This window comes from Xenopus laevis, chromosome 8S (genome assembly GCF_017654675.1).
Source record: "Xenopus laevis strain J_2021 chromosome 8S, Xenopus_laevis_v10.1, whole genome shotgun sequence".
NCBI lineage: Eukaryota > Metazoa > Chordata > Amphibia > Anura > Pipidae > Xenopus > Xenopus laevis.
The window spans coordinates 9,792,728-9,812,594 of NC_054386.1; the positions used below are offsets into that span (position 1 = coordinate 9,792,728).

Genomic DNA, 19,867 nt, shown 5'->3' on the forward strand with positions numbered 1-19,867 from the left:
ACGCCGGCGCTGTTGCGCATGCACGCCGAACGCCGGCGCTGTTGCGCATGCGCGCCGAACGCCGGCGCTGTTGCGCATGCGCGCCAATCGCCGGTGTTGCTGGGCCGACATATTTTAGTAGGGGTGCAGGGGGCCGGAGGGGGGCCCCTGGACAGCAGTCCCGGTGGGCCCCGGGCCCCCCAGTCCGACCCTGACCGGTACTAAAAGTTAACTGAAAGTTGAAGTCCCCATTTTAACTGTGTACATTTACAAAGTTCCACAATTTCCTTGAGATGAAGCTTATATCAAATTTTACATTTACACGGTAATTTCCCTTTAAGCTGTGTACTTGTATAATATATATAGTGAATAAAGTACCCCCACTTGTAAAATATAAGGATATTATAAGTTACCGAGGAGTTTCATGACCATATAAAGACACGAGGCCGAAGGCCGAGTGTTTTTATACAGGTCATGGAACTCCGAGGTAACTTCTAATATCCTCATATTTTGCAACAGGGGGTACTTTATTTATTATAATACACAAGTTTCAGTGAGTCATGTGACAGAAATGACATCAGAACTCACCGTTTATAACTGATGACATCAGAACTCACTGTTTATAAGGATATAATTTACAGGATATTCATGGCTTTGTGTATTATATGTAAATTTATTTTAAAAAAAAAAAAGAGCACAGAATACCTTAAAAAGGAAAATGTGATCAAAGAATCATTTTAAAATAGATTTTTTTTTTTAAAAAAAAAAAGCACCCATGAAATGAGTCAGGCTTAAAGAAAATAAACTACAAGCGAGTCGTTTATAGTCTGCTTTCTTAACTACTTATCTAATGTATATTTTTACATTCCTGGGTTGCTCTATGATCTATTTGTTGTCTGGCATCATGCAGCATGGTAATTAAATAGCCCTGGTAGACCAGGGGTTAAACTATCTGGCTAGACAAAAGCAGCAGGAGACAGTACTTCTTATACTCCTATCATTCCCAGCACACTCTTAATTAGAACTATTGTTATAGATGATTAAAGATGTAAACATAATGCTAAACATATAGAGGTATATTTATCAAAGGCCGGAAATAAAGTAAAGAAAGTATTTTGTGATTCATCAGGGTTGGGACTGTGTTAACAGCTTTGCTTCTAATGAAACCAACGCCATTTCTGCCTCTTTGATTATAAGGGCAGAGACACGCGCTCAGATTCAGGGAGATTAGTCGCCCAGCGACAAATCTTCTCTTCTTCGGGGCGACTTATCTCCCCAAACTGCCTCCCGCCGGCGGGAAGGCAATCGGTGTTCTTAGTTTCCCGAAGTCGCTCACGAGGAAACTTTGTGCGTCTTGAAAACGAAGCACTTCGAGTGCCATCCCGCAGGTGATTTAGAGTCTAGCCAACGGAAAGACAGTTCGGGGAGATTAATCGCCCGGCGACAAATCTCCTCTTCTTCTGGGCGACTAATCTCCCCAAACTGCCTCCCGTCGGGGTGAAGGCAATCGGTGTGCTTTGTTTCCCGAAGTCGCCTGAAGGTGCCTCACGAGGAAACTTCAGGCGACTTTGGAAAACGAAGCACTCCGAGTGCCATCCTGCAGGTGATTTAGATTCTAGCCAACGGGAAGACAGTTCGGGGAGATTAATCGCCCAGAAGAAGAGGCGATTTATCGCCAGGAGACTAAATCTCCCCGAATATTAGTGTGTGTCTCTGCCCTTAGAGTGGTGCTAGACGAGGCTACTGGGGGAGATTAATTGCCCAGCGACAAATCACCTCTTCTTCGGGCGACTAATCTCCCCTAAATGCCTTCCCGCCGGCTAGAATGTAAATTGCTGGCGGGATGGCATGTGGAACGCATCGGTTTCTGAAGTTGCCTCACGAGGAGACTTCGGGCAACTTTGGAAAGCCGAATCGATTCGAGTGCCATCCCACCAGCTATTTACATTCTAGCCGGCAGGAAGGCATTTGGGGGAGATTAGTCGCCTGAAGAAGAGGCGATTTGTCGCTGGGCAATTAATCTCCCGCAGTAGCCACGTCTGCCATCACCCTAATACAGATCTGGGGAGTTTCCCTCTTTAGAAGTGTATTGAGCTTTATTTTCAAAGTGGCCATTTAAGTCTTTCACTACAAGAAGGTATTCAGCTTAGCATGTCAAAATATCAGGTAAAACGGATAATGAGCTTTAATCTCAATATAAAAAAAATATTTTAGCATATAAGCAAAGTCCCCTTTAGTTATGCAGACTGCATATTTGAATAGACAGTTGATTCACCTCATCAGGATCAACCATTTCTATTTATCCCCAAGCTGCAGGACTGAACTGCATTGGACACAATTTAAAAATACCTGGTTTGGAAGAAATGAGCTTGCTAGACCACTCCTTTAAAGCACATACTGCATGGCACGTTAGTCATTTGTATTTTAGTAACGGACACTGTAATTACACCTAAAAGTCCATTTTATTTTTAGTTATCCTTTAAGCCGAACTTGTTTTTCTATGGATACTCCTTTTAAGTTGATTTTATTCATTTCATGGATTTTTCGTTTCTTTTGCTGAATTATTGCAATTGTCAGAATTTTTTTTATGGTCAAGTAGCATTTACTGCTTTTTCATCTATGATTAAAGGTCGCAAGATTTACATCAAAAGAAACAACGTTTTTAACAGAAAGAAGAGACTTAATATAGTAATATAATCTCAGTCTAAGGGGTGAAAGAAGAACTGCATTCGTTAGGGACAGAGAAAGAAAAAATAACAAGTGTTCTATAGAATAAAATAATGTTAATAAACTACAATAAATCTGAATGAAAACCAATTCATTTGAAAAACTTAGTTTAAAAAAAAAAAAATGCACTTTTTGACTTAAAATGCCCCCCCCCCCATTTTAAAAAAAAATCAGTTCAGGAAAAAGGAGTGTGGTTATAATTCTTCTTTCAAATCAGAGCAATTTATATACACATTGTAGGAAACTAGCTAACATTTTAAGCTTAACACAATATAATTATGTTAATTAACACCACACAATTGTTTATGTTAGTCTACATTGACACCCCAATATTTAAACGAAAAAAAAAATATACATTTTTTTTTTTTTAAACAAAGGCGCTTCATCTTTCAACACTCTAATGATCAAGGCCTGTGCCTTAATAGGGAAATTCATAAATATACTAACATGTAAGGTTTAGCAATCAAAACACCAGATGTGCCGTAGTAGAATTATAATAAAAGTAATTCTAGAAGCCTGTAGTAACAGAAGATATCTGAAATGTTCAGGCTTCATATTGTCATATCTCTCAGTAGCACTTAGAAGCCTTAATAGAAGTGAGTGGAATTTTGGGAGCGGTAAGAAACGTCAATAAAAACAGAATAACCAATTAAACTGTACTTTTATATATTTATTGAGACTATTGAGACAATGTAATAAATAGGCAGATTCAATAACCCATAGCCACCAATCAAATCCTTGCTTTCAAACAACTGACCAGTAAAAGGTGAAAAATGGTCGCTATGGGTTACTATACTATTTTTTTTGCACCTAGTATTACACTGCACCCCAGATCCCATGAATGTACCCAAACCTTCAACCCAAACCCTGTGTCGTCCCTGGTGGCCTGTAATGGTAGTCACTTTAGAAGCGGATCAACCAGGTTGGAGGGGGAATCAAGCCTCCAATAAGCGGAGTAACCAAGCAGGGTACCCGGGACCACCCACATGTTCTGGAAATCTTAAGTCTTTCGGCCCAAAACCCAACCACTTTGCAGGTATTCCGCAGTAACCCGCATGTAACCAACCCGTTGAAGGACTCTAACATGGGTCCCCAATATGATATAAAGTAGCAGAACGATATTAACACTATAACTCAAAATCAAATAGCATTGTAATAAAATGGATTGCCCATACTTTACAGCTGTATAATGTATGTTACCCTTAATATATGCTATGTTCATTATTAGGCAAATAACAATGTAAGCAATAGAAGGAAAGCAAACTGTATATTAATAGCAACAACTTACTTGAAGAAGAGGAGTACTTGACACTGCTTGAGCGAGCTTTTGATGGAGTTTGCTTCTGTGTAGGTGCTACAGGTTTCTTGGGAGGTTGTTTGCTTTCTGCCACAGCTGGTTTTCTACTTGTATAACTTTGGTCTACGCTACGTCCTGAAAACATCGCTCTCACTGAAGAATACGTTTCAGAGTCACTTGGAACATTAAATGAACCAGCACGTTTTCTTGGCATTGCAAGAATGTCTAGACGAGATGGCTTTTTAGGTTCTGTAGAACTTTTAGCAGAAGAGGAGTTGGCAGAAGATGTTCCTGGACTTATATTTGATCTTTCTCCATCAGCACATTCATTGTCAGATGATTCGCCTAGACGAGCACGACGCAGTTTTGAGGCTCGTGTAGGCCTCGGAGTTGATAAACTGTTAGAACGTGTAAGAGCCTGCTGAACTTTTTGTGCATTTGATGATCTACTGGAGTCCTCTTTGCAAGTCTGACCAATTGGTTTTCTCCGTGAAATATGCCTTGAAGAAGAATTTTCATAGTCAGATGAAACAGTTTCTGAGACTGGCATATAGGGAAGACTAGAACTTCTTTCTTCATCTGTGAAGTCTAATGAGCCACGTGCTCCCGTGCTACGTGTCATCCCTACCCGTTTGGTTATGCTCCTGGTTCCAGCATCAGCAGGAACTGTTCTTCGTTTCTCAGAAAGACGTTCTCGAGCACTTGATTGACAATACTGCTCTTGTATAGAAGATGTGGAGGAGGACTTTTCCTTCTGAAGGTTGACAATTCTGTTTTGCTGAGAATGGATTGGTGCATTTTTATCACTGACTAGACTAACTGTGCTGGCAGTATCCACATCAGATTCTCCCGACAAGGAGTCATCACGTAAGGAAGGAGTATTTTCTAATTCATCAAGGTGGGACTGTGTAAACAGCTTTGCTTCTAACGCAGCCAACGCCGTTTCTGTCTCTTTGAGTATTAAACGTGTCTCTTGACTGTAATCATGACTTGATTTTGTAACACTTAAATCTTTAAGCAATGGATGAGTTGAAATATGTGGAAGCTTATTTGGGGAAACGTTGCTACTGGACTTCTCTTTGGTAAAGCTTTCTTGCCTTACAAATGAAAGAGGGTCTTTTGCAGAGCCATTCTCTTTCTTGTGAAACTGATTAACTAATCTTTCTGCACTTGGAGTCTCCACATTTGAATGTACATTAGCTTTCAGGTTAATGTGGCTTTCGTGGTTCTTAACTACATCTTTAGAGGACAATCCAGAGGTTGTTTGTTTAAGGCTTCCCATATCATCATTTCCAACATAAAAACAAGTTGATTTCTTTTCACTAGAAGATACTAAAGTCCTTTGAACAGATGATTCCCTACTATGAGGCTCCTCTCCCTTCCATCCATTTCTATAAATTTTAGAAGCCTTGGCAGACTTCCTTACTGACAGGACACCATCATCAGACCTGCTTGTATCACTAAGGCTGTCTGGATCCAATTCCTCCTGAACTAATAATAAACTGCTATTTTCTGCAGAAATTCCTTTTTCTGGTTCTTCCACATGCTTCCTTTGAGATTCAGCTGAAAAAGATTCTTGGCAAACAAAAATTGTTGGCATTACATTTTCAGGAGGGAGTTGTGGAAGGAGTCGTCTTGTTCTTGATGGCACCGTGGGATCTGCTTCTCCTTGGACCTCTATACGCTCAATAACATCTTCTGCAATGCAAGGGTCTAATTAATTTTAATTTCATTATGGCTGTCAAATACACCAAACAGAACCACATGCACATTTTCACATTATGATGCATCTACCTCTGTCATTTGAAATCATACAAGTATTGAAACTTTAACCTTGTATATGTAATCATTGTAATAAGAGGTCTCTGAACAATGGGGATGAGCTAATAATTCATAATTATACAATATTAAATCAACTTAGACTAAATCTTTTTGCTTTGATCCAATTCAGATAATAAAAACAAAATTTGTTGCAAAAATATGTATGGGGTTTTGTGGATCCTGACTAACCCCGACTGATTTGAATCAATAATGGAAACAATTAATTGGCTTAACTGACATTAATGGTTCTGATTCAGTTCAGCCACATTAAAATCCTGCAAAAAAAGAAAAAAAAAGTAGAGATTGGCAAAATTCCAAACCGATTTGGGATTTCGTGCACCTCCCGCTTTAAATATTTTGTGAGATTTCATACACCTCCCACTTTAAATATTTAGTGAATTGGAGCAATTTTTTTTTCATTTTTATTACTGTAGCTAAAGTATATCCTCAACATCAATTCAAATCTACAGTACAACTACTTTTTTTGAAAACTATGAGAAATGACATCAGATTTGGGCTATTGTATTTACCATCATCTGCAATAAAGCCCTGCTTCTGACTGTCCGAAGGAGATGTTGGCGATGCATCAGGATAACTGTCAGCGAGACTTGCCCAGCGGGAAACCCATTTCTGACCTGATTTGGAGCTGGAGCCAGGTCTTTCAATCTGCAGATGTTATAGTACAAACAATTTAAATTCAGTAATTTACATTTGGCAAAATCATAGCTCATTGAAAGGAATAGGAGTGCATTCAGTAACACTGAAACATACCAAGGGTTCAGCCTGAAGTCCATTACTTAATTTTATCGGTGGAGTTGACAATGACATTATTGGCTTGTGGGTCATGCTTGGTTCACTCCCAAGATGTTCCTCTTTTCCTTTATTAATGACTGGCCTATAAACTGTGGATGAAATCTTGGAATACTCATCAGGTTCAAAAACTCCAAAGACCTAAATACAAATGTAAGTGTTAAGATATATGTAGCCAAATATTTAAGTTCAAAAAACTGAGCTTTAAAGCAAAACACTAGCCAAAGACAAAATAAAAAAAATACACACCACAATCTGTTTAACAGAGCTTGTGCTATACAATATATAAGAATGCTGCTGGAGGCTAAGGATCCAGATATAGCCCTAAAAGGCCTAAAAAGCTCTTAGTGTATAACATAATCTTAATGGGTTTCCATCACGGGAAAACATGTTTTTTCCAAAACACACCAGTTGATAGGGCTGCTACAGCAGAATTCTGTACTGAAATCAGTTTTTCAAAAGAGCAAACAGATTTTTATATATTTAATTTTAAAATCTGACACTGGGCTACACATTGTCAGTTTCCCAGGTGCCTCCGTTATGTGACTTGTGCTCTGATAAACTTGTCACTCTTTACTGCTGCAATGCAAGTTGGAGTGATATCATCGCCCTCCCTTTCAGCCCAGCAGCCTAGCAATAGAACAATGGGTAGGTTGCAGATAACAGCTCCCTGGTAGATCTAAGTACAGCACTCAATAGTCCCACTGCAACTCCTCCAGTTACACTGAGTAAAGGGCACAATTTCATGCCTGAAAGCAGTTCTATCATGAAGTGCTGGCTCTTGCTTAAAGCACAGGATCATATACTTCTTGGTTCAGGAATTAAATTTTATATGGTAGTGTGAATTATGTAAACAATGTAATTTAGAAATAAATCATGACGGAGTCCCTTTAACATAATAACACAGTATTCCCCTTTAGTAGGCAAATTATGATTTTGACTTATTCTGCAAGTTACAACCCTGCATTGCAAAATGCTATCTGGTTATTGTGGCCCAAGAGGCATATGCAAATATGGGGCGGGGAGGGAAATCGCGTGACTTTTTGTCACAAAACAAGGAAGTAAAAAATGTTTTCCCCTTCCCACTCCTAATTTGCATATGCAGATTCGGTTCGGTATTGGGCCAAATCTTTAGTGAAGGATTCGTCAATACAAAATAGTGGATTCGGTGCATCCCTACTTTTCTGAATTCCAATTGGCTTCCAGGTGAAAATGTTAGCCCAAAGCAATTAAACCCAAGCAACCAGACAGCAATTTAAATTCCAAACCTGAAGCGCTGCAGAACAGAAAATTAAAATATATATCAAATACTACATTCTACTGTCTACCAAATATTACAAATCGTTTTAAGTGAACAACCCTTTAAGTTTATAAAGCATTTCATCAGTTCATATTTTTTTGTACTTGGAAACAATGGAAACCAGTTTATATGTCACTACAGCCAAGCTAACTAGATAACACTTCAATGCTTGCAAACAGAAACAACATCACGTCAAAATGAGCCCCTGGGGTTTTTCTCAGCATTATACCCAGTTCATAATGTATTTCTCTCTCTGTTACCCTTTAGTTTAGTATTTCAGCATTTTAGTATTTTACCTGGTCTATCATTTTCCTCGCTTGTTCGACTTCTCTATCCTGCGTCTCTGTTTCTATTGTATATGTTCCAGCATCACTCAAGTTGTCCTCTTCTTCATTCTTAATTGTCTCTGATCTTACATCAGATGTCACTGGCATAGTTTGTGCTTGGCTTGAGATTTGCACTTGTGAGGCTGGTTGCTGTAATATTGATGCAGACAAAGGCAAGGTCATTGGTTTTTCTGCTGCCTGTTTAACTACTTCTGCTTGTTCATGCATATATTCAGCAGCAAATTCTTGGGCAAGCTTTGATTTCTTCCCAACACTTCCATAGTTCTTCCCTGGTAACCTTGCTGTTGTAGGAGCAGACGCTATGCGGTCTTCCGTTTTTTCTCGCCTGAAAGAATTCGATCTTTGTGGAAATGAAGGGCTTGACAGTGATTTTGATGCTGGTGCAGTTGAGCCTGTTCCATTAGTCGATACTTTTTCAACATGTACCGTACCCTTTCGCTTGTCAACTTTAGCTTTAAGGATTGGATCTGTATCATTTGGAGGGGAGTTAGAATTGTGTGTAAAAGACTGGGATCGTTTCTTCCTAGGAGCATCATCATCAAAAAACTCTATGACAAACGCCTGCTGACTGTGAAGCAATTCTTCAGGTTCGCGATTGAACTGCCGCTGATGCTGTGGGTGATCAGCTGTTCCAGTTTCTTGCTCAGGTTTGGTCACCAAGGGGTCTTCTGAATCACTCTGTGTTCCATCTTCATGTTTGTTACCTTAAATAGATAAAAAAAACAGTCAAGCAAGATTTTATGATGATTTCATACCATAAAGAAGTTATACTCTGCATTATTTCTTCAAAGGTTTTTTTGATTTTAAAAAAAATAATGCAGATGCACTTTGAGACGGCACTTTGATATCGCTCCATTTGTCTCCAGGGAAATTTCAAGCTGTGCTGCCAGCTGGAGGTTAGGAGTCGCTTTCCTCAAGCCTAGCCCAGCTTTCTAAGTAACCAATTCCCTATTTATCAATACTCCATGGTTTCACTGGCTTGGAAAAATACTTTTTCCAGAGGTTACGGAGATTTCTCTCAAACTTGTAGAAAGCACTGGTTCCAAGTATGACTTATTTGCACCTAAGGCTCTGCCTTTGTCCATAAAAGGCTGAAGCATCAAAGTAGAAAGTAGTAGAGCCAGGCGCTAGCAGAACTGCAAAACATTTATTGACACAACATGTTTCGGGCAAAGCCCTTTTTCAATTGTTATCCACAGAGTATCCCACTTTACAATTAAATAGACACCATGTGCAAATTATTATACCCAGAAGCTACTAACCATTCAAATATGAAAATACTCCAGCTAAAACCTGTCAAAATCATCTAAAAGTCAATGACAGATGGTCCATTTTACCTTTGGAACCTGTTTCATGCATTCATGGTTCTGGAAAGTTTGGGGCTGTTTGCACCGGTTTTTGTTCGATATTATTATTATTATTCAAGTTTTTTAAGCAACTCGAAAAACCAGAGTTTCTGGAGCGTCAATTCAAAAAAGTTGCATGCTTCGAATTGATGCTTGATTTTGTCGCAACGTTCCAACCCCCCCCCCCTTTACTTTTATGAATCACTTCTTACCTTTAAGAGTTCTGTTATGAATGGGAAGGTCACTCTTGGTACTGTAGACATCTTCCCCAGGAGATGGCCTTCTAATCAAACTTGGGTCATTGTGAACTAGCCAGTCAGCCACCTTACTTTCTGCCGATACCATTTCTGTTGGACCAGGTTCCTTTCCAGCAGTTTTCCTCTGTCTCATTGAAGATTTTGTGACATGATCTTTAATTTTTATTTTGCCAGGCTTACAATCATCAAACTCAATTGTGAAAGAGGCATGACTCTGCATGACTGGGGGCGTTACAGGCGGCACTGTATCTGTGTCCTTAGTAGGGATTTCATAGACCTGGGTTTCTGGAGGCTTCACAGGCTGCTGAAAATCTTTAGTTGGAATCTCAAAGTAACTTGGTTCTCTTCTGAATGGGTACATGCACTGATCCGGAGAATCCCTGTAGCCCATATTGTCACTTACTTCTTCCTCGTGTTGAGTCATATCTTTTGGCCTTTCTACATTTAAATGTATAACATAAAACAAAATATGATATAAAAAAAACCCATTTAATTGAATTAACATTTCATTCAATAGTTTGGCTGGTATATCAGTCCCTTTAGGCATTGGACAGGTGCCCATTCGTCCAGGAGATGTCCTACACCTCCCCCCACTTAACAGCCACGGTTAAACCCATCAGAGTTTATATAGAGCCTCAAGCTATGCGTCTTGAGTATTTCGGTTCATGTTAGAGAATCCCAAGTCCAAAACTTGGCCACCAGTGGGCTGGACCTGGCCATGTGTAAAAGGTTTGCCCCTTCTAACCCACACATATGACACTTTGCACTGGGATTGCATCCCATGGGGTAAGATCGAAATGTGTGTAGCCATTTAAACTGAATTAACTTGTTCCGTACAGAGTAAAGATAATAGAAGCTTGTCTGTAGCCTTCTGGAATGGGGGGAGGTTGTAATAGTGCTTTATATAATGTTAACGTTGGTTTAGTTAGGGTAGGAGACCAGAGAGCTGTTTCAAATTGGGGTTGGGAGATTTGTATATCCTTGCTTGGAAAACTTGACTGAGTTGGAAATACTGAAAGTGAGAGAGGTTGGGTTCTGTAAGTTTGTCTTTAAAGAACTGGTATGAGCCAAATGTAGCAGCATCTAGTACATCTTGTAAGAGCCTGATCTGGTTTCGGGCCAGTATAGAAAGTCAGGAAATTTCTGGAGATGGGGGAGGCGAGAATTCGCCCACAAAGGTGTTAGGGTTAGACTGTTGTGGGTAGAGTTTTAGTGCTAGGTTCCAGGCCTTCCTTAGGGTTGCCATAATGGCTGGGATGATCTGTGATTGCTCCGTACGGAAGGTCCCTAAGACCTTCTAAAGACCCCACAGCCAGTGCCTGGGGATTTGTATTTGGGTTGTAGGGGTCTGGGATAAACCACCATTTGACACAGTGCAGCTGACTAGATAGGTAATAGAGATATAAATCTGGTAGCCCCAGGCCCCCGTCTTTAGTGGTGGGGGTTAGTTTACTCCAAGCCAGTCTGAGTGTCTTACTTTCTCATATAAATTGTATCAGGAACTGGAATTTAAAGAAACTTTTAGGGATACGGATGGGTGAGTTATGAAATATATACAAAAATATACAGTTTTAAAAATTTAAGTTTTTCCCCAGAATGTTAGAGGGAGTTTAGGTCATACAGGTGTACTGTTCAGGAGAACGAAAGAAACTGCTCTGATGTTAAAAAGGTTTCTAATTTTTTTTCCTAAGTAGAAGAACATCAGAGCAGCCTCTTCGTTTCTCCTGACAACTTCCTTGACTACTTGGTGGTCAGACTGGTGGGAAACTGACCAGCAGGTGGCGCTGTTGTAACAAAATTCATTCATATTAACAGTACGTGTATCCCTAAATATCTTGGTATAAAAACAAAATAAATATTAAATGCAAATGGGAAAAGTTCTCCGAATATCGCCCCCATTCATTTTACATTTACTTATTTTAAAGGTTTACTTATCCTTTAATGATAACAAATGTATCAACTAAATGTATCAATTTAGACAGTTAGAGAGTCGGCGACCCCCCCCCCCCCTCCCAGAGCTGCTTTAGAAGATGAAATATGAAACTTTAACACTTCAATATTAGAAGTCTTTATTTCTGGGGAACAATCTGAAACCAACTGAAATGAAAAAAAGAGCTTGAAGCTAAACAACCCCTTTAAAAGCTCAGCAAAGAATTAGAGATAGAAATGATATATTTATGTTTTGGTGTCTGTACACCCCTGTGTCTGTGAATATGCCCCAGTAGCATCCCATCTTCTTTGTCAAGTACCTGGGCTAAGAGACCAAGTCACAATATATAAAATAAACTAAATAATAGAAGGGTAATTAGAAATTCATTTAGATTCAAATTACATGGTAGCATAGAAACCAGTGCATCCGGCATCAGGATTAATTAATAATTAGTCCTGTAACATCACCTATGACATAAAATCTCACTTTGTTCTAATGTTTCGATGAGATCACCCCTAAGCTTAGCCTCTCAACAGTTGTCCTAATCACACGGAGAATATGCAGTGCAGTCATTAAAAAGATGGCCTAACAAGATGGAAGCTGCTGTGAATATGTGCGGGCTTAGATAACTTTCGCTTCTCAACCTCTGGGCTGAGATAACATTTAAAAAAAGCTGTATTTATTTTTAGGTTTTAGTTCTCCTTTAAGAACAAATTGTCGAAATGAACCTGTTCTAGGTATGATTAAAGACTATGTCAGTGGCAATGGCAGTGAAATAGACATAACTCCTATAGTAAAGGGTGTTCCTCACCAGTATGTACTTATCTTACATACAATTTCCAACAGGACCAACCCATAATTAACCATAATTAATGACTGGGAGGCGGCTGGATGGATTGACAGTAATGCACTTGGAAATAATGTAGTCCCATTTTTGAAATGCTTTTCTAGTTATTATAGTGGACTGCGATGTCCCTTAAAACTAGGTAAGCAAGTTCACCTGAATAATGTTCATCTTGACTTCTGCCTTCCTTTCCAAGCTTGTTATCATCGTCCTCTCCCCACCAAGATGGCTGACCATATAAAGGTGTACGGTAGGCAGGAACATCTGTGAATTAAAGTATATTTATCAGTAATTTTTCTGCAAGAAAGAAAATATTCTATAAAAACAATAAATAAAATGGCATGGCCTACAAAATGACCAAATTTTATATGGTATTTACTACTACTAGAATGATGATTTTTGTGGGACAGTTCAATACACAAACAACTCAAAATTTCGGCAGCTTACAAAACGGTTTTTAAAAAGGTTGCACTTTCTGTAACTACTCCAGTATTTTAGTAATGTCAGTGGAATGTTAACATGATAAACATGGAGGAATGGAATACAGACAATCATTACCCCCATAGCCCAAAATCCTCTTTTCATCAAATAAACCTCTTGTCCAGAAAAGATGCCAATACTGGCTCTGTGTAGATTCATAGGAGACATGACAAATAAAAAGCAGCCAATCTGGCAAACAACAAGCAAGTCAGCAAATTCCCAGCTCCCAACATCTGCTTGAGGGCTGAATATCTTAAATTGGACTATAGTTGGCATAAGTATTCAATTTAGAAAGAAACATTTAGGGCAGAGGCACAGTCAGATTCGGGAAGATTAGTCGTCCAGCGACAAATCTCCTCTTCTTCAGGGCGGACAGCCTTCCCCTGCCTTCCCACCGGCTAGAATGTAAATCGCCAGCGGGATGGCACTCGGAGCACTTCGTTTTCCGAAGTCGCCCGAGGTTTCCTCATGAGGCATCTTCGGGCGACTTTGGAAAAGCGATAGTGCCATCCCGCAGGCGATTTACATTCTAGGAAGGCAAATCTCGGGGAGATTTGTCTTCGGACCACTAGTCTCCCCAAATCTGACCGCGTGTTAGGGATTAGTACCCCAATCACCAATAAGTAACCAGTCACCAATGTGTGTTCAACCCTGTGTTACTCTGTGTTATCAGTGTATGGTTGACATGGTCACAACAAGGTCATTTTACCTTATCTGAGATAATAAGGCAAGCAGGTGAATTATTCAGGCCTTTGAAATGTTGCAACGGGTTGCTCTCAAATTTATTGAGGTACTCTGGATGCACAGTATAGGCTTTAGTGTTCAGAAGGAAAGTCATTAACCACTTGGTGGTGTCAAATGTTAGGCACCCCCACGTGAATGTATTTACTTTCCTGAAACCCTGGGCCTGTGCTCCTATCAGCAGAAAACTGCACCAGCCCGGGGTTATTCCAGTGAGCTCCACGGAGCGATCCTTGCAGCTGCGCATGCGAATAGAGTGAAAAGCCGGACTTTAACTAAAAATTGGGCTTTTAAATTCTACTGTCCATACGTCTGCCCCGGGAAATTTGAAGACAGAAGAAGCCGGAAGAGAATCTATCCGTGGTGCTTGCTGGAATCACCCCGGGCCGGTGTAGTTTTCTGCTGATAGGCGCACTGGCTCTGGGTTTCAGGCAAATCAATACATTCACTTGGGGGTGCCTAACATTTGGCACCCCCAAGTGGTTAACGACTTTCCTTTTCCTTTAACTAATGCTTTTATACAGGCATAGCTAGAACACTGCTTGAATGACTGAGAAAAATGGTAGATAATTATTACCAGTGGCAGATTTCTTGTCCACTTTTTCCTGTTTTGCTTGGGAGGAGTCCATGTGGGCACCTTGCTCCTTAAACTGGTCTTCTCTTACTGCAGACGTTTTCGAACACATCTGAAGGTGGCTGGTGTACTTTTCATGCTAAAAAGTAGGTGTGTTGAAAATTCAATGTAATTGATCCAAAAGGTAATGACCATTTTAAACACACTGAACATCTTCAGAGGTAAAACAAAATTAAGACAGATTAAGACAACTGTTTACATATACAGTAGGTAAAGGCCAAGGTTTTCTTGTGTGTTTGCCTTCTGTCTACAAACTGATGTCACCATAGATCCAGTGGTGGTAGTGGTCTTACCAATCCTTCATTCATTAGCTTGCCTTGTATTTTGGTAAGGAAATCTATTTCCTATAGAGCAGTGATCCTCAACAAATTGTTTGTGCTCACCAACCCCTTGGCTGTTGCTCCCAGTGACATCAAAGCAGGTGCTTATTTTTTAAATCCAGGCTTGGAGGCAAGTTTTGGTTCCATGAAAACCAGGTGCACTGCCAAAGAGAACCTCCTTTAGATCGCCTGTTCACATATCAATCGTAGACCTTATTTGGCACCCCTAGGATTTTTCTTCATGCTTGTCTTGCTCCCCAACTCTTTTTACATTTTAATGTGGTATAAAAGGTTGGGGACCCCTGCTATAGAGCATGTCCTAGAATTACTAGTACATGCAAAAACATTCCAGCAGAGCTATCTATGATGGCCACAGTCCCACACTGCAGACTATTAAAGGAAAACTATACCCCCAAAATGAATACTTAAGCAACAGATAGTTTATATCAAATTGAATGACATATTAAAGAATCTTACCAAACTGGAATATATATTTACATAAATATTGCCCTTTTACATCTCTTGCCTTGAACCACCATTTCGTGACTCTATCTGTGCTGCCTCAGAGATCACCTGACCAGAAATACTACAACACTAACTGTAACAGGAAGAAGTGAGGAAGCAAAAGGCAGAACTCTGTCTGTTAATTGGCTCATGTGACCTTACATGTGGTTTGTATGTGTGCACAGTGAATCTTACGATCTCAGGGGGCGGCCCTTATTTTTTAAAATGTCAATTTTCTATTTATGATTACCCAATGGCACATACTACTAAAAAAGTATATTATTATGATAATGGTTCATTTACATGAAGCAGGGTTTTACACATGAGCTGTTTTACTCAGTATCTTTTAATAGAGACCTACATTGTTTGGGGGGTATAGTTTTCCTTTAAGATCAAGCACATGATTAAGGCTTAAGACTAATGCTGTAATATCACATACAGTAAACACATCCATGGACAAATTCTGTAATGTAGTGCAAGAAAAACCAAATAGCTAATCAGTTTAAGGCCAAGCAACCACATATGGTGTACTAAACAAATCACACATCCAACAAAAAACATTTAACAGAGTCTGCTGGGACAAATTCTGGAGTTAAATGCTTGTAATCTGGAGCATAAGAGAAAAAAAATGAATAGTGAGCTTTTTCAAAAAACATTGGGCCAGGTCAATACATCTGGGACCAGTGTTGGACTGGCCCATCAGGATACCAGGAAAACTCCAGATGGGCCCATGTGTCAGTGAGCTCTCATGCTGCTAAATATTTGGCCTATTTCATGGCCAAAAATAGCCAAAATAGATGGAATAATAGATTTAGTATGCAAAGAAAAAAAGACTAGAAGAATTGAGGTTGAGTGAGGAGAGGAAGAATATTAGTACTGAGAGTGGGTCCTTGGTCTAAGGTTTTTGGGTGGGCCCCTGGTGTTCCAGGCCAACACTGTCTGGGACGTCACTTTTTTTATGTTTCCACTCTGGACATTAGTCCTATGTGCGAATAGGGAAATGCTAATTAGGACAGAAGTGCAGTTGGTGAACTTTGCATGGTGCTAATAATTGACTTGCCATTAATACTACAGCCATAAAAAGGTTAAACAGATAAAGTAAAGCTTTATGGTTTTGTATCTATATTTTTTAATCATATGATGCATATTTAAGTATTAACCCTTAATTCAAGCAACGGCTAGGTATGCTTCCAGAATCATCTTATAATTATAGAGTGTGGCTGTGAATAGCTCCCATTTTAAGGTGCACTTAAACTTCCTACTGTTTACATAAGTGCTGTATGTGCACCACATTTATATTCAGGTACCTTCCTTTCCATTCCACCCTTCCCAGTAACTTGATTAAGTCAGTCTGTTTAGAATACACCCAGCACCATTAATCAACCCAAAGACAATCTTTAACAGTTTGGTTAAATATGAATAAACGTACGGCATGAAGAATACGGTTTTAGAGTTAAATGTTTTCCAAATACAATAACACTAAAATTAAGAGGCAATGCCACTCAATAGGGACAAGTCAGTAAGTGTTCTGGGTTAACACCACAATTTTCTGATACAAACATACGGATTCTTCATCATTCTATACTACTATTCTAACGACTACTATTAAAAACTTTTTTCCTGTACCAACCTTGTCAGAAGATGCAGGGATTTGTTCAAAAGCAATAACTGGAGGGTCACAGTACTGATGAACAACAAAAGGGCATTATATTGTGCAGAGCATAAAAAGTGACCAAGAGGGGAATGTAATAAAAGTTGTAAACACGAAAAAAATTGCATAAATAGGAATTAAATTTGCATTTTGCATGGGCTATATTAAATGTGTGCGTATTAAATTTGTGCAAAAGAAACATTGTTCACGCAAAGGAATACACTCCTATGCGAATATTTAAATGTTTCATACATTCCCCCATCATCAGTTTAATGAAACACTGGGTTTTTTTGTAAATGCAACTTTTTTTGTGTTTATGTTTCATTTCAAGTAACCAATGTTATTCTGCATATTTTATTTTTAGACAAAACTAAATAAATTCTCTACTTTTTTTTAAATTAGAGAAAGTGCTTTGCTTCACCTCTGAACATTTAAATTGAATGTATGTTACGTTTGGGACGTTTAGAGCATCAGCCTTTCTGCCCACCCATCAGGCACTGAGTGGCTTCAAAGGCAACTTCACTATGCAGATCACTGTAGACAAGATCTATCCATTTGGCTTGGATCTGACTGATCAGAGAACATAACCATCAGTCCATTATATAGACTGCATTTGTTGGCATTTGCAGAGCTGTTTAAAGCCCTGTAGGGGGTTGTTGTTGTGGGGGGCCATTCCTTTACATCAAATAAATCGCCAATGGTCCTCACAAGTAGTATCCATGTGAACATCACTTTCATTAGCAGTTGCGCAAAATCAGTGGCCAGAGTGAAACAGGACTAACATATACTGTACATAGGGGGATTCTGGGATGAGGCCATAAAAAAGGACAAAAATGGGTTCAAACTTAGCTCTGTGGCACTTTATACATGAAACTTATTAAATCTCTCTAACTTACCTTCAATGCCTCTTCTGGTACCTGGTGCTGGATCTGCTCCAGGACATATGTATTAATATGTAAACATGTTGTCAAGGAATAATAACCAAATGGAGAAATGAAGCTCAATCAGAGCTTCTAATTTTTAAGGGTGTATATATATATATATATATTGACCTGGGTGATGTGCATTCAAAACCAAAAATTGGCAAGCACTCCTTAGTCCAATCGTAGGGTGAAAACGTTCAAGTTTATTTCAGCAGGTTAAAAAGATCACAATCCTGACGCGTTTCGTTATATACAGTCACTATGACTACGTATCTTCGGTACGAAACGCGCCAGGATTATGATGTTTTTAACCTGCTGAAATAAACTTGAAAGTTTTCACCCTACGAGTGGACTACGGAGTGCTTGCCAATTTTTGGTTTCGAAGGAATAATAATGTCAGAGTGAAGCAGAAAGTATCACTAAAATGGTAAAATACATTCAGTTTACATTGCACAATGATATACTTGGAAAAATTCTATATGCATTGCTCAGAAACTGTATTGTCCCTCGTTAACCTCTAAATATAATAAATGGTGTCCGTGTAGGCCAATGAGGTTCCCATACTTGTAATAACGGTAAATTCTGTTTTTGTGGAAATTTTATTTAAGGGCATTTGTATTAATTGTAACTCACTTGCCCTGTACCTGTTGTCTATTTCTCATAAAGCTGAGAGCAAGTGTGGAGATGGCTTGTTCTATCTACCTCCCTCCCTGCTCCTAGTAATACCAAATAATCTGCTGCTATGCAAGTTTATTACACCTGTAGTATAAATTCCACCAAACTGAACAATCCACTACTGATACCACTAGAACCAGATATGCAAAGAAAAACAATACACAAAATAGATAGACAATCAAATAGTGTAATGTTGCTCCCCACCCACATCCTTAAATAAAGAAAGGATATCGTAGCCAAAGCGTATGTTGTCGTTTAGCTTCAGAGTAATGTACTTCTGGTCAGGAATCCTTACATCATTTATAAAGGTCTGTAGGGAAAAAAGAAGCAGCGTCAGTAGTGAGATCATTTGTTCAAAGGTCATTGTGCTCTGAGTTTACAAATACAGTTTGTCATAGAAAAGACACACCACTTTGTATCCAACATATTTTGGCAGAAATGCTGTTATGTAGCATTATGCATATCGTTAGCTGCACTCGTTTCCTAAAATGTAATAGACATAACTGTAATCTCTAATAAAGAAAAAAAAAAAAGGTTATCTTGCTGTTACTATTAAATAAGCCTTTCCTTTTAGAAAGGCTCATTTACCAAGATTGGGCATATCTGCAACTGTTAGTAACCAGTCAATGATACCTTTGCCCTGCATTTATCACCATGAAGATAAATGAAAACAAATGATTGATTCTAGAGCTGGCCAGTTCTGTCTGTCCTTGCTTATAACCCATTGTTCTTGCGGCACGTTACCTATTAGCATGTGAATCACTAGTATATTAAAGGGATACTGTCATGGAAAACATATTTTTTTCAAAACACATCAGTTAATAGTGCTGCTCCAGCAGAAATCTGCACTGAAATCCATTTCTCAAAAGAGCTAACCTATTTTTTAATATTTAATTTGAAATCTAACATGGGGTTAGACATATTGTCAGTTTCCCAGCTGCCTCCAGTCATGTGACTTGTGCTCTGATAAACTTCAGTCACTCTTTACTGCAAGTTGGAGTGATATCACCCCCCCCCCATTTCCCCCCCCCAGCAGCCTAACAACAGAACAATGGAAAGGTAACCAGATAGCATCTCCCTAACACAAGATAACAGCTGCCTGGTAGATCTAAGAACAACACTCAATAGTAAAATCCAGGTCCCACTGCGACTCCATCAGGAGAAACAACAGCCTGCCAGAAAGCAGTTCCATCATAAAGTGCTGGCTCTTTCTGAAAGCACAGGCAAAATGACCCGAGATGCAACTACACACCAATATTACAACTAAAAAAAAATACATTT

At 39.2% G+C, this 19,867-nt stretch overlaps 1 protein-coding gene across 1 annotated transcript in view; it reads right to left on the reverse strand.

Annotated features, from left to right (window-relative positions):
* cep170b.S (centrosomal protein 170B S homeolog) overlaps positions 1-19,867 on the reverse strand; it is a gene marked incomplete at its 5' end in the record, with an annotated part of 62,658 nt that overhangs the window by 17,922 nt on the left and 24,869 nt on the right. Inside the window, 10 exon segments of the mRNA NM_001096179.1 lie at positions 3,995-5,701; positions 6,355-6,490; positions 6,596-6,775; positions 8,231-8,985; positions 9,840-10,322; positions 12,815-12,922; positions 14,457-14,592; positions 16,968-17,021; positions 17,885-17,943; positions 18,818-18,896. Coding sequence (NP_001089648.1) covers positions 3,995-5,701; positions 6,355-6,490; positions 6,596-6,775; positions 8,231-8,985; positions 9,840-10,322; positions 12,815-12,922; positions 14,457-14,592; positions 16,968-17,021; positions 17,885-17,943; positions 18,818-18,896 — 3,697 coding nt within the window.